The sequence below is a fragment of the Equus przewalskii genome, chromosome 24 (genome assembly GCF_037783145.1).
Source record: "Equus przewalskii isolate Varuska chromosome 24, EquPr2, whole genome shotgun sequence".
Classification (NCBI taxonomy): domain Eukaryota; kingdom Metazoa; phylum Chordata; class Mammalia; order Perissodactyla; family Equidae; genus Equus; species Equus przewalskii.
Window position 1 is genome coordinate 7,621,197 of NC_091854.1, and position 16,455 is coordinate 7,637,651.

The 16,455-nt window shown below is 34.8% G+C and overlaps 1 protein-coding gene and 1 long non-coding RNA gene across 8 annotated transcripts in view; one reads left to right on the top strand and one right to left on the bottom strand.

Annotated features, from left to right (window-relative positions):
• RPAP2 (RNA polymerase II associated protein 2) overlaps nucleotides 1-16,455 on the bottom strand; it is a 72,324-nt gene that overhangs the window by 27,798 nt on the left and 28,071 nt on the right. For all 7 annotated transcript variants that reach the window (XM_070592665.1, XM_070592667.1, XM_070592669.1 and 4 more), the window contains 2 exons: nucleotides 13,794-13,874; nucleotides 4,663-4,731 (listed from right to left, as the gene is read on the bottom strand). In XM_070592665.1, coding sequence (XP_070448766.1) covers nucleotides 4,663-4,731; nucleotides 13,794-13,874 — 150 coding nt within the window. The remainder of the gene's footprint in view (nucleotides 1-4,662; nucleotides 4,732-13,793; nucleotides 13,875-16,455) is intronic.
• On the top strand, nucleotides 10,042-16,325 carry LOC139079180 (uncharacterized). Its single transcript, XR_011532549.1, has 3 exons — nucleotides 10,042-10,243; nucleotides 10,417-10,521; nucleotides 15,970-16,325. It is a non-coding gene; the product is annotated as an uncharacterized lncRNA (long non-coding RNA).

Here is a 16,455-nt window from a genome sequence, read left to right on the forward strand (position 1 = left end):
GCAAAGGAACTTGGGCCTGTCAATCTGCTTCTTGATAGCTTTCTATATGGCTTCTCTTTGGCTGCCAGCCTTGGTCTGGACCTTACCCTAGATTTCTCAGCTTTAGGTCAGCATCTGCACAGTCCACTCTTGTGTTACAGGCTCAAGTATAATGACAGAGGTCAAAGAAGACTGGGAAGACTAAGAGGAAAGGAAGAGTGAAGGGAGACAACGGACTGAGCTGAGGGAGGTGTCCTATGGTTATAAAGTCTTCTCAAAATACCAGTCAAAATTTTCTCAAAGAAACTATTCTGAATACTGTGACCATGATGAAAAGTGATTCTTCAGTTTCTGTTTTCCTATATAAGGGTAAGATGAGAACTATGAGGAATATAAAAACAAATATATGATATACTATGAGGGGGTATCATAAAATGCACTTTAATTAATTATTGTGTTTTCTAATTTGGTATATAAACACATCAAAATATATAAATACATTAACAAACATTATATAATAGAGTATATAGGTACTAAAATATTTATAGCAGACTATCTATATATATTACACACATTTTTATTAAAAATCATGCATCATGACTGTGGAACAGCCTAATATCTTATTAGAGCATGTGGGAAAATCAGATTCAACTTTGTATTATTTCAACATATACTATGCAAGAGCAAAGTCTGATAAAGTTCAACTAAGATATAAAATTAACTTAAAACTGAGTGCTTAAGCAATAACACCAATTACTAGGTTACCTGATAGTATTTCTAGTCAGTTATTAAAAACAAAAAAAAGGTCAATTATCACTATTACAGGTGTTCTTCTATGTGTAATGAGTTCTTGAGAATCTTTGTTAATTATAATGTTTATTAAATAAAAATGAGAGGACTAAGGGGACATTAATTCCTTCATTGTTAAATAAATGAATCCCGCTTAAGCTCTGCTTTAAAAGATCTTTCTGTGTGCTCTTGGTAATGATTTAGGGTCTGAATACATAGAACAAAAATCAATAAATGTTCCAGTCACAGTGGCCCTTCAGTCCTATGGAATTGATGAGAAATTTAATGAAGTGGGAATGAGTCATGATTTTTTTTTTTTTTTTTTGAGGAAGATTAGCCCTGAGCTAATATCTGCCGCCAATCTTCCTCTTTTTGCTGAGGAAGACTGGCCCTGAGCTAACATCCATGCCCATCTTCCTCTATTTTATATGTGGGACACCTACCACATCATGGCTTGCCAAGCAGTACCATGTCCACACCCGGGATCCAAACCGGTGAATCCTGGACCACCAAAGCAGAACATGCGAACTTAACCGCTGCGCCACTGGGCCAGCCCCTGGGTCATGATGTATTTTTATATATAGGTACATTTCATTAAGTGTACCAATTCAATTTGATCAATTTCTTTCTGAGATTTTATGAGTATAAAATTTCGATCAGTATACACTAATAAATTACATGTTGTGGTTCAAATTTTTTAATGTCAATACATCTGCGAAAGCACAAGGTAAGCTACCAGGAAAAGACGACTTGTTACAGAAAACCCCTGATTTACTTTAAATACAGATGTGAAAATTCAAGACCCAGCTTTCTTTCTTTCTCCTGGATTATCATATTCTGCTTAAAATGTTGATTTTTCCCTCTAACAAGAGTTAGACTTGAGCCAGTATAGCAATATAGTAATAAAATTCTGTATGTGGATATGCACCCTTTCCTAAGTGGTTCTCATGATGAATTTTGAAAACAGCTTTCATGCATTAAACAAATGTTAGTAATAACAAAACTCTGCAATATTCATATAGAAAGAATAGCACCATTGTTATAATAATAATGTATATTATCTTATTGTGCTCATCTCAGTGACTACAACTGCCATTCAGAATCTATTTCCTGGCTATAAACACTTTTCTCTAGCTATAAAGTTCACTTTTTAACATGAATTCCAGAAATGTCTACAAGGAATGACTAAAAAAATTCCATTGGAAATTTGAGAGTAGATGTGAAGATTTTCTGAATCATAGGATAATTATTAAAAAAAAAAAAAGGAAAATAATCTCATGTATGCTATGTTCAATCCTGTGGCAATAAATTAAAAGGCTGAATGGTGGGGTTACTAACTTTTGCCAAAGGCCCTCCTATATCTGTGAGTGTGTGACCTCCTTTGTCTTTATATGTGTGTGTCTCTTTGCGTGTCTAAAGTCTCCATATTTTTGACTCTCTTTAAGGCTCTTTATCCAACAAATGACCCTCATGCCTGCTTTTTCTTTCCCTAATGACAAAATGCCTTCTCTAAAAAGTAACTATGAACTGTAAGTGGGAGGAAAGAGAGGTGGGAACATAAATTAAAGTATAATTATACTTTATGGAAGTCAATGGAATTAGCTGTAACACGATGGACATGTATTTTAATTTTACCCCTATCTCATATAGTAATATTTACTCTAAAAGTGTGATAAAAGGACAAGGCTGAGAATGAAAGGCGCTATCCGTTGAGCCATAGATTCCCTGGGGGGTAGAAACATGAAAAGCCAAAGGGGACTTTCTGAGAAAAGAGGAAATAAGAAATAAAATAATAGGGGAGCAGAAGAAAGAAGTCTTAGAACAAGCTGATGACCACAGAATAAGGAGATTATTCAGCTGGTGAAGATACAGAATGTGCAAATACAGAATGGAAAAGATCAGTGATAACTTGTAAGGATGGCCTATGGCAAAAGAGAGAGAATTATGAGAGAGCAAGATTTGAAAGGCAAAAACCAAGGAAGTGCCAGTTGATTTAGTGTCTATAGTGACCAAGGATTTTTTAAAAAGCCAAAAGGGCCCTAACTGGAAAGGATTTTAGTTGTTCAGGGATCAAAAGGAAAAGGATTTTAGTTGTTCAGGGATCAAAAGCACCAAGGACCAGGGGAAAGATGGGTATATCTAGCTGTACAGAGGGTTAGGGAATAATGAAAGAGAAGGATTAAAGGCGAAGGACAAAAGGAAACAGTGTTTACAGCTGCAAACTCAAGATGGACTGCACCATGTGAAACATGCAACACAGCTAAGATGTGAGCAGTTTGTTTCTTGAAATCAATTAAGTTACTATTTTTATGGCTCACTGACCCTACAGTACATCCAAAGTTAGGGAAGTCAAACAGTGCATGAAAGGACCAGCAAAGCTTTTGGTATTTTGTGCCACATGGTTCCTCTATTCAAATCAAATGCTAGAAGTTTATTTTTGTATGGAATAATCATATGAAATTTTAATGGTAGCCTTTACTATTTCATTTTCTATACTTTTTTTGTTCCTTGCTATACATTTTGGAGAAGATGTGGCAAGAGTTTGATACAAAAACAAGTAGGACCTAACATGTGTCCTCAGTAAGCAGCTGCTCATTAAGATAATACTTCCAGCTATTGGCTTAGAAAGCAAGATTCTGAGATTACTGCTGGGCTTAGGCCTCTGACTTGTCAACCAAAAAAGTTACTTCCCCTTTAGTATAATGAATTGCAGAAGTACACTTAAACAGTTATCTATGAGGGTTTATTAGCAGGCATAGGATATGGTGGGTGAGCAGAGATACTGATATTTTTTTTGCCAGTGACCAAAATATTTACAAATTTCATAAAATGGAAAGAACGTTCTAAAAAATTAATAAGATCTGTTTCACAAATTACCAATTCAACTGGAACACTGAATAGTAGAAATGACAAAAGATTTGTTCTTATGGTTGATAAAAAATTTATATCAGGGCATTCAAGTAAAGTTATTTTCTGTGTTCTGATTTAATGAATCATGTGAGTGGTATCTGGTTGGGTGACACAGATGCTGGCTCACTGAAGCCTACTCTAATGCCTCCCAGCACAGCCTTCCTTGGGACAGTGAAGCCAGAATAACATGTCAGCCTGAAGTAATATCAAAGAAAGAGAATGCAGAGCTGGAGATGCTATGAGGTTGGCTCATAACACGCCGTGACCTGTGAGTGTCCAGTAAGTATTCGATGTCCTATGGGCTTCAGTGACCTAACAAGCACCGAGTAGCAACAGTAATGCAGTAATGAATGTTCCTCAAAAGATGACTTTTTCAATTCAAGCTGAAAAACACTACGCTTACTAGATGGTTTTAACTCTAGTGAAAGACAGCCTTAGAAGCCACTAGTGATTTCTTAAAAGGTAAACGAGTATTAAATGTTTTATATACGCTTGTGTAGTAAGTATCTACTTCAGTTCCTTTAAATCTGTTTGATTTCAAAGATGTACATTAATTTGGAAAATAAAAATTTTCTGATGCTGCTAAAAATAAAATATATTGAAGAAAAATGAAATAGCATTAGTTTTGTTGATAAAAATAGATGTAAAATAATGAAGCCCAGTCAATGTTAATAAAATACACGGCTAAAAGTGAAACCAAAGGATTATTCTGTATATATCCCACATGGGGATGTTCTTCTTTTTCAAAAGATAACAAATAATATTTATGAAGAAAAAGGCCCTCAGAAGGATGATTACAGCTTATCAAAATATGGCATGTCACCTCACATCAAAGTTATTTTACCATATAGGAAAGGAAAATAGGGCAGGAAATAGTACAACATTTTCCAAGGAAGGTTACAAAATCAATCAACAACTTTGTTTATTCCTAATCAAAATTCTTCATACTTAGTATTTAGAGTTAAAATCTGAAAGAGTACTTACAATGACAGCAACACCATAGCAATTAAGGTCCACTCTGCAGGTTTGTGTATAATATTTCTATTTGTTAATCTGAAAGACAGTAAGATAAAATTTACCAAAAGATTGTTACATTTAAATACATGAATCTCCTATTTTTAGATAGAATCAGATTTATGACATCATGTGTCAAATAGTACCATTTTTTAATTCTTGTTATATCTGATAGGAAAGAGTCAATAGTATAATAATGTGGTTTGATATTACCTGATAATGACCATCTCAAAAGGAAGTACTTCAGCCCCACTTTTATACATTTATAACAATATTACTCTTAGACAAGATGGGAATACAGGAACAATACAGGAAACCTAAATTGCATGGTTTATTAAAATATACACACACACACACCTCCCCATAACCATATCCTCTATGTTTTCCCTTAATCAAATGTTTTATTAAAGCTAACAAGGTAAGAAATTTCTGATTTTAATTTTAATTCATCTTTTGTAACTTTCTGCCTTTTGCTAGTTTGGCAGCAGGAAGTTAATGATGTCATAATCCATAGTTTACAAAAATAAGAGTTGACTTAATAGATTGTAAGACTAGGTCTTTATTCAAGAAAAGTTAATTTTAAAAAATCAGAAGTAAATTCTATCACTCAGCAGTTGATGACAATGAAATACATTGTAGTTATCTTAGTTTCTCAGAAAGCATTTAGAAAGCAATAAAAAATGATACAAGACAATAAGAAAAAAAACAGCCAATAACATCTGATAAAGGGCTGTTATGCAAAATATACAAAGAACTCTTAAAACTTAACAAAAGCCCAATTAAAAAATGGGGCAAAGACCTTAACAGACACCTCACCAAAGACAAACCAACGACAAATAAGCATATGAAAAGATGCCCCACATTATATGTCATCAGGAAAATGTGAATTAAAACAACAATGAGCTACTACTATACATCTATTAGAATGTTCAAAATCCTGAACATTGGCAAAACCAAACGCTGGTGAGGATGTGGAGCAACAGGAACCCTCATTCACTGCTGGTGGGAATGCAAAATAGCACAGCCACTTTGGAAGACAGTTTGGTGGTTTCTTGCAAAACTAAAAATATTCTTATCATACAGTCCAGAAACCATGCTCCTTGGTATTTATCCAAAGGAACTGAAAACTTATGTCCACAAAAAAACCTGCAAATGGATGTTTACAGCAGCTCTATACATATTTGCCAAAACTTGGAAGCAACCAAGATGTCCTTTACCTTTACTAGGTGAATGGATAAATGAGCTGCAGTACATCTAGACAATGGAATATTATTCAGTGCTAAAAAGAAATGAGCTATCAAGTCAGAAAAAGACATGGAAGTACTTGAAATGCATATTACTTAAGTGAAAGAAGCCATTCTGAAAAGGCTACATACTGTATGATTCCAACTATGTGACATTCTGGAGAAAGTAAAACTATGGAGACAGTAAAAAGATCAATGGAGCACAGAGGATTTTTAGGGCACTGAAAATACTCTGTGATACTATAATGATGGATACATGTCATTATACATTTGTCCAAACCCCCATCAATTGTACAACACCAAAAGTGAACTCTAACATAAATTATGGACTCTGGGTGATAACTATGTTCTCAGCGTAGGTTCATCAGTGATGATCCTGGTGGGAGATGCTGATAATGGGGCAGGCTATGCATGTCTGGGGGCAGAGAGTATATGAGAAATCTCTGTACCTTTCTCTCAATCTTCCTATGAACCTAAAACTGCTCTAAAAAAAATAGTCTTTTAAAAAGAAAACAGCCATAAATAAATGGGCAAAGGATACGTACAGGCAATTTACAGAGGAGGAAAGCTGAATGGCTAGTAAACACTGGAAAAGGAGCTCAATCTCACAAGTAATCTGGGAAATTAATATAAAAACAATAATTCACTCCATCACATTGGCAAAAATAAAAGACTAACAATACCAAGGGTTGGTGAGGACATGAAGAAATAGTACTTTTAACACATTGTTGATGCGAGTAACCACAATTTGGCAATATCTAATAAATGCATATGAATAGCTCAGCTATTTCACTTCTAGATATAAATCCCAAACAAACTCTCTCATTTATGCATAAGAAATGTGTGTGAAGATAGTTAACGTGACACTGATTGTAAAAGGAAAAAAATAATAAATTGTGGCATTTTTATAGAATACTAAATGGCTGTCAAAATGAATGAACTAGACTTACATATTTTGCCCATCATAATTTGAATTAAAGAAGTATAGTATGACATCATTTATATAAATAAAAGCCAGACAATACTCTCTTATTTACGGACACGTGTAAATAGTAAAAGTATTAAAACAAAGGCTGGGAAGATACACATCAAATTCACAGTATCAGTTCCTTCTGGGGAGGAAAGGAGAAGGGGTTGGGAAAGGGAACAAAGGGAACTTCATGTCTTAGGGCTTTTGCATTGTCTATTCCATTTGCCTGAAACCATCTTTCTCAGATAAGTTTCCTTATGTCACCTTTGCAATAAGGCCTATCTGGACCACCCTATTAAAAAGCGAAACTTCTCTCCACCTCCCGGCCCTAAATTCCTGACTCCCTTACCTTGCTATATATTTCCGCCCCCCCATACCATTTATCACCTTTTAACATATAACTATTATTATTTTTAAAAGATTGGCACCTGAGCCAACATCTGTTGGCAATCTTCCTTTTTTTTTTCTCCTTCTTCTTCTCCTCAAAGCCCCCCAGTACGTAGTTGTATATTCTAGTTGTGAGTGCCTCTGGCTGTGCTATGTGGGACGCCACTTCAGCATGGCCTAATGAGCAGTACCGTGTCCATGCCCAAACTGGGGAAACCCCAGGCCGCCGAAGCAGAGCCTGCGAACTTAACCACTCGGCCACCGGCCGGCCCCTAATTATTCTTTATGATTGGTTTTCCCTTGCCTGAGGGCAGGGATCTTTGTATTCCTCACCTATTTATTCCAAGTGCCCAGAACAAGTGCCTGACAGTCAGTAGGCATTCAATTAATTTTTTTCTGAACAAATGAATTAACCTATAACATTTTACTTCTTTTAATTTAAAAATATACTTCTGAATCAAATATTACAAAATATTAAAATCTATTAATTCTGAATGGAGAATATGTGTATCTCTTACATTAATCTGAATTTTTTCCACCATTAAAATGTTTTACAAAATTTAAAGTCTAGATGATATAGAAAGGAAGTATAGGATAGTGGTTAAAGAGTCTGACAAACATGGGTTCAATACTCAGATCCATCACTTGGCAGTGTTTTACCCTGTACACATTCAACAGCTGTAGAACTTTTTGTTTTTTGATTTAGTAAAACAGGGACAAGAGTACTATCTACCTCAGAGATAGACAGTTTTTGTGAGGATTAAATGTACAAAAAACATTCATGTTGCCAAATCCAAAGGACATCTCAGTCCTCATCTCAATCTATCAGCAGCATTTGACAGCTGATCACTCCCTTCTCCTTGGAATCCTTTCTTCACCTGGTTTCCACTTGCCTGATTTCCCTCCCTCTCACTGGCACTCCTTCTCAGATCTTTTAGTTTTGGATTGGCCCAGGGCCTCTGCCCTTGGGTCTCTCATCTCCTCTATATATGCTCATTCCTTTCACATTATCATTTACTCTCATAGCTTTAAACATTAGATAACCATGTAACCATGTGCTGACAACCCTCAAATTTATTATCTCTAGCCTGGATCTCTTCCTTGAAATCCAGACTTCTATATCTAATGGTCTATTTAACATTTCCACTTGAATGTCTAATAGGCACCTCACAACTTAGTACGGCCCAAATTGAGCTCATCTTCCCCTCAAAACTGGGTCCTCCCGCAGATAGCTCCAGCTCAGTAAATAGCTGCTCAATCCCTCCAGAATCCAGCTGCTCAAGCCAAAAATCTTGTGGTTAACCTTGACACTTTTCATGTCATCTCATGTCCAACCAGTCATCAAATCCTGATGATTCTATCTTCAAAAGAGAATCTGATCACGTCTTATTATCTCCACTGCTTTCACCTTGGTCCACATCATTTCTCGCCTAGATTATCAAAACAGCATTCTAAATGGTCTTCCTGCCTCTGCCCATCTACTGACATTCTCAAATCAGGAGCCAGAGTGATACTGTTAAAAATATGTATCAGATCCTGTCACTCCTCTGTTCAGAATCCACCAACTGCTCTCCATCTCACTCAGAGTAAAAGTAGAATGATGATCATGGCTACAAGGCCTATATAATCTCTACTATACTCACTCTCCGCTCCTTACTTCTCTGACCATATCTTTGTGTACCTTTGCCTCTCTTCATTTCTCCTGCCTCACCAGCATCCTTAATATTCTGTGAACACGCCAGGCCTGTTCCTGTTTCAGAGCCTTTGTACTTGCTGTTCCCTGTCTGATATATTTTCACAGACAGCAACATGGCTTGCTCCCTCACAAACTTTTAGAGCTTTATACAAATGGCATCTTCTCAATGAGGTCTTCCCTGACTAGCCTATTTAAAGTCACTACTTCCTCCTTCCTCAGTACCATCCCCTTTCCCTGCTCTTGGGCTGAAAAGGAGGAGAAAGAACTGGGAAAGGGGAAAGGGCATATCACCACATAATAATAATACATATATTGTTTTTAAAACCTTACAGATCCTCTCTATGAGAACAGTTCCATGAGAGAAGTTTTTGTCTGTTCACTGCTTTATCTATAACAACTAAAACAGAATCTAGCACACCACCAAAAACAGTCAAAGAAGGATAAGCATGTAAGAAAAATAATGGCAAAAACAGTTAAATAGAACTTCTTTTTCTATTGTACTCAAATCTCCCAAAGTTAAAGCAAATTTAAGATTTCATGAATTCATTTACTCATTCAGCAAAAAATGGACAGAGTGCCTGCTCTATACCACTGTTTCAGGCACTGGGGAAACATGACAAGCTCTTTGCTTTCACTTCAAAGTACTTCTAGTGGCAGAATGGCAAAATTTTACCTGCCCTCATATTTTTCCTTTTTCTGAGTAAAGATAATTTCAAGCACAGATGCTAACAATATATTTACTATTATCCGAGTGATAATTAAAAAAGGAAAATAGTAATATTTGCAGGAAAACATTTAAAAAGTATAAAGTTCTGAAATAAAAATTGAAATACAATAGATTGAGAAAAATACCTTGATTCATCACTGATGAAATTTTAAAAAGGCTTTTGTGTCAAAATACAATTTTAATTCAAATTGGATTCAGAAAAATATCTTGACACCAACGACAGTGAATCATTACCAAGCAACTTCTGATGGAACCACTATGCCAGGTAAATCAATGTAACATTCCAGATAAACGACTGTGATGCAATTCAGTGAAAAGGACAGCTCTATTCACTGGGGAAAGATTCCTCAAAGAGCTGAAAAAGCTGCTTTATGTTTCAATTCTAACAGGCTCTCAACTCTAGCTGCACATTAGAATCACCTGGGGGGGCTTTTGAAAAATACTAATGTCTGGGCCCAACCCTAACCAAACGAAACTCAATCTCTAGGGGTGCAGCCAGGCGTCTGTAGTTGTTAAAAGCTCCCCAGGTAATGATGAGGCACAAGTGGCTTGAGAATTGCTGTTCTACAAGTTCCTATTATTGATCATCATTTCAAAGAGAAAGATATGGTTATTTATGTCAACTCTTTTCCACTGCCAGTATTGATTGAAAAGATCTTTCAACACACATCACTGTTGTCAACATGGCATTTTTTTTCAGAGACTTCACCTAGAAGCCCTGGCCTACAAATAGTCACACACCTGCTGAAGTTGTCCTGCCAGAATCTGAAGACCCTAAATGAGTCATCTTACCAGAGGTCATTCTGTAAGTAACTGACACTTTTCTAAAAAGCAGCAAAGCCAATTTAAGAATTTTTTATTAAAGCTATAAACTTTGACCTGCAGGTGCTAAAGAGTAAAGATTCTCAAAAATAACATTAACATCAACATTTTTATAACATCCCCAAAATAATGCATAATTTTCTGGCTTACTTTCCTCAAACTTTTTAATAAATTTCAAACATATATAGAAATAGAGAGAATATAAAATAAACTCCCACATATTGATCACATCACCACAACTTAGACAATTATTAACTCCTGGTCAATCATATTTCATCTCTACAACCCCATATTCAACATCACCCTAACCTGGATAATTTTGAAGCAAATCTCAGACACGTCATTTCATCTAGGCTTTAATTTAATGTAAATAATGAAGAAAGTAACTGGAAAGGACTTACACTTACACAATAGGAATGACAGAAAAAGGTGATAAAATAATAGTTTTAAATATAAAAGGAAAACGACATTTGAATGTCTCCTCGTATCTGGTCTGTTAGCTACCCCTTAACAGGCCTGAAGTACACTGCCTCTTGCCTGCTTAGGTGTCACAGAGGCTTAGTTTCATAGGTAACAGAACCCGTTGAAGTAGAGTTCTTACTTGGGGTCTAGAGGGATGATAAATGAAATGACACCTTTTTTTACATTTTTGACACTAACGACTACTAGGACAATCGATGGTAGTTGTTTTTAAAAAAAATTTTTCAGCTTTACTCAGGTATAACTCACACAGTAGTTATATATTTAAGGTGTATAATCTGATGTTTTGATTTATGTATACCCTGTGAAATGATCACGACATTCAAGCTAATTAACATATCCAAAACCTCACAGAATGTTACTATTTCCTTTCTTTTTGTGTGTGTGGTGAGAACACTTAAGATCTATCCACTTGACTTAGACTTGGAGTCTAAACCCAAGTACTAGTTGTGTGATTTAAGAGATTACCTAAATTCTCATCCCTCATCTGTAAAATGAAGATAATACCGCTATTTTTTGGAAATTAAATGAGATAACATATGGAAAGTGCCAATACAGCCTGGCATACAGTAAGTACTATTCTGACTATATGTATAGACAGGGACCAACATTATTACCAGGGTTGCTTCAAAAGATTAAAAATAAAAACCTGGACAGTGATTTCAAACCTGAAATACCTAAGTTCCTGGGGTATATGAAATAGGGCAATCTTGCAGTTGTAGCCTAATATTTCTTTCCAATGGGTTTCTGCTAAGTTTTGAGAATCTCAGAATAGTTAAAAAAAATCCAATTGGATCAACAGAAAAATAGCTCTAGAAAAAATACAAAGTAAAATTATTTGCTAATCTATTCTAAATGAGCAGAGTAAAAAGAGTACAGAATTCATATTTGTCTTCAAGATCAAAAGTCTTATTTTAATATCTTTTCTGATATGTCTTCAGTGAACTTTACTGGTTTGCTCAGAATGGTGATTAAATAAACATTGTCTGCAAAAAACTGAATGGCAAGTCCTTTAAAAATCAATGAAACAGAGCAGGACTCAGTCTTCATCGTCCCTCAGCTAACCTTTCTGTTAATATGATATTCACTTCCTGATAAATCCTGAACAAATCCTAAATTTCAGTGCTACCACATTCTGTATATCTATTCAATCTTTATCATCAGTATAGATAGACAGCTGAAAAACACTTTTCTTTTGGATGCATGGTTCTGTGATAGGTACAGGATAGAGCACCTAAAAAACAAGGGTCTCTCTCTTCATCACTAACAGGGATGCAGAGAAGTTCAACTCTGGTCTCGGTTTTTGGCACAAACCCTCTTTTTTGGCAAAGAATATACTCAGCCTTCCAAAGGCCTAAGCCAATCTGAGCATCATTTCTGGCATTCCTAAACTTGTGTGTGATCAATGACCTTGTGATTGCATGGTTTGCGTGATATCTAATGAGTGTAACAATCTTAGTAATTAGAACAATCATGTCACTCAGATTTACCATTACCTGAACACTGACTTTCAAATATAAACATTCTAGATGAAATGGAGTGAAAGTGTCCTTATGTACCTGTTTTATCAGTCAATAGAAAAATAAAATGCTGCAGTAATTAATGATGCCTGTGAAAACTATAAATTTTATGTATAAAACAATTAGTAAAATTTTCAATCATTTAGCAAAATAGAGTAACACAAATACTGAACATATTAAACAGATTATTTTCTCAAGAACATTATATACTGGAAAAAATGATTCCTACTTCCTTTTAGTAAATACCTTATTGAACGATGTTTTCCTGAATTACTCTGTGGCACACAGAAGAGTTAGCGATGTTTTTAAATGTGCTAATTGAAAGTGAATGTCTATGTGGTATTACTGACATGCAGTACAGTGACTGCAAGAGAAAGCTAACAGCTGACAGTGCCAAGAAATCGTTCCTGTACTATAATTTTAAACGTTTAAAATCTTACTACTACTCCTGACAACCATAAACTACAATAATAATTAATTTTTTGGATGAAATGATTCTTCTGCCCTAGAAGTTCATTCTATGTTGGTGCTATCCGGCTTGAGCCACAGGAAATATTGACTTTAATATTTGGTCATTGGCTTTTGGCCAAAATGTGTATTTGGTACACCTCTAGTTATAACGTACTTGGAGGCCTATCCATATCCTTCTTGGTAGAGAACCTGGGGTCGGCCTGGCTGAATATTCTTGACAGTTTTAGAAAAATCCCAACTGCTCCACTTCACAAGTGATACTCTCTTGTTTCCCTTTCTCTGTACTTCTTATTGCTTCAAATCTGTTCCACACAATTCAATATTAAACTACCCACTGTTTCGTACTGTTCACTGTGCTCACCTTATCTTTTCACAGGAGAGTTCCTCCTTGAGGGTGGGCATCATGCTTCTTTCATGTTGCCCACAATGCCTAGCACAGTGCCGGTCACCTGATATATATTTACCAATTCACTAAAATCCAAGATGTTACCAGCTAACCACCTTTTTGTCTCAGATATCATTCTCCTTCCTAATTTTAGGCTATTCTGTAAATAAACTATCCAAAGCTAAATATATCACGGTTTGAGCAAATAAGGCATTACATTTCACAAAAGATAAAAGTAATGTTGTTTAGCGGAGGAGAAAATAGAATACTGTATTTAGGTCTAAGACACTGAAGGTAAGTCACTTATTTTTTTCATGCCTTAGTCTACCCATGGATTCTGCAAGGCAATCACATAAAGTCAAAATAATTGAGAAGGGAAATTATAACATTAACACTAACCTGAAAGTTCGAACAAGATTTTTAAGTTGTGTGTAAATATCTCCTAATGTAATCTCAAGAGGTCCCAAAAGTCCAGGCAATCTGAAAATAAAATATTACATTTCTTTAGAAATATAATTTAATTAATATAGATAATCTTTTTTGGACCTTGCCTAAGTCTGGATTTTCCATAGGGAATAATGGCACTTAGGTGGAGGCAGTTAAGCTAGCTTATGACTGGTGAGAAGCCATAAGGAAACATTTCATAACCCCACCCTCCACTTTTTAGTCTGTGCTACAGTGTGAGGCACTGAAATGTAAAAATATCATTTTGGCTATCTATATTCTTGTCTCTAGTTTTTCTTACGTCTTTACTTTCAAATATTAGACTAAATGGAGAGAACACAAGGCCAGAGAAACTGCCCCCGAAATCGTCCAATATGGGAGCGTGACATGTATCTCCTTATTAAATCCTTATGGTGGGAGTAAAAACTGGTACATTTCAAGAGCAATTTGACAATATATATTAATACTTTAAATGTGGATAGATACTCTTTGACCCAATAGTTTTACTATGAAAAAATTTATCCTAAAGAAATAATCAGATAAACATAAAAAAGATGCTTGTTTCAGAAATATTTTTAGTAGTAAAAAAACGGAAACAAATGCCCATCAATAGGTGATTGGCTAAATAAACTATGATATACCCATGTAATGGAATATAATAAAACCTTTAAAATGATAATGTGAATCTATATTAATATGGAAAGATATTCATGATAAATATTAAGTGAAAAATGCATATGTAGTACTGGGCCATTTTTATAAAAACATACATATTATATAATGCTATTGTATATGGTACATAGTATAAATCAAACATATTTCATTCCTTCTGAGTATATACTACAATGGAGAGAACGAAAGGGAATGAAAATACATACACCACATATATCACATATGTCAGGGATAAACATCAAAATATTAATATTAGTTATTGTTGAGTGGTGGGATTATAGGTGATTGTCACTTCCTTCTTTATACCATTTTGCACTGCCTAAATCTTCCGCAATCAGTATTTATAACTTTTTTTTAACTTATTACTCAAGTTTTAGACATGTTCCAAAATAGAGGGAATAACAATAATAACGCCATATATCTATTCCCAGATTCAATCTCCCAATATTTTATTATATTTGCTTCATTTTTCCTTCCTCCCTTTTTTTGCAGTAATATTATAGAGTAAATCCCTGACATCATGTCATTTGACTCCTATTTCCTTATGTATCTCTAAATACAAGGGCATTTTCTTACGTAACTGCAATAAAATTACATCTAACCAAATTAACAATAATTGCTTAATATCATCTACTATCCAGTATATATTCATTTTATTAGATTATCTTAAAAAACTCTTTTTACAACTGGTTTGTTCCAATCAGAAACCAAAAAAGGTCTTACTTTTATAATCAGGTGTTACTTCTATAATGAGAAAAAAACTCAACTACCTTCATAAACAACCAACCAACCAACAAAACCCCTATGTCACGATAATTATTTTGTTTTCAGTGTTCTTTGTGCTTCTTTTTCTTTAAGTTATTCCACTTCTCAAATTTAATTCTTGTGCTAATATCAATAATTTGGTCTTCTAGCAGAGTTCCTTTTGGTATTTTCTTTTGCAGCCCAAACCCACAGGGAACAGAATTCCTTCAAGCACATGCCTATGTGGTCTTAAACGTAAAACTGGGTACTTTCATTAGCTAAAAAGTCTAAAAAACTATTTTGAGATAAATACCAATCTACTGATTACATACTAGTATAGATAATCTATCTCAACTTTCAAAACCTATGTAACTAAAGTCAAGGACTGATATCCTCTTGTCCTACGAATCAGATAGGTGGTGACTCAGACTGTTTTCTAACCTAATACTTATCAGAAACAAATGTACAAACATGATGGGCAGATTAATGGCGAAACTAATAACAGATTTATTATAGATGAAGAGTCTAACATAAAACTGGAACTCAATAAATATGAACTTAAACATTTATATAAAATAAACAGAGGAGTAAGCTGCTCAAAATATTATGACTTCCAGAAAATGTTTTTCTTATTTTGAATTACTACAAACTTAAGACTTCTCCATATGCACAACACCTCAAACAATGACTGAAAAACATCTTTCCATCTTTTCAGCTAAAGAAAGAAAATGCAAGTTGAAAAGTTCAAGACAGTCTTCACACTTCTGGAAAAAAAGATTTTCAAGCTCCTTTTGAAAGAGAAACCAAGATTGCAATTTTTAAATGTCATTTATGACTGGGCTAATTACAAGAATAATAATTTCCACCACGGGAAGCTTCAAACTAAAGTGCAAAGTTGAGTTGAACAAAAACTCAAGTTGCTGAGTGTGAAATGGTTTTGTGAATAAGTATGGAGAGTGAGTTAACAGACCGTTAAAACTGTATAAGGTCTTATTCACATGTGAACCTGATATGACACATTTACCACAAATCAGTATTAAAATCGGTCTAGCTTTGGTATTTTTTCCCTGACTTCACTGGATTACTAAGTTTGGTTTTCTACTTCCAGAAGCTCAACCTTCCTCTTTATTATGTGCCTCTGTGTCTTCTACACAAAACTTAATTTCAATATTTCCTTGGTAGGATACCTTAAAAATCTAAA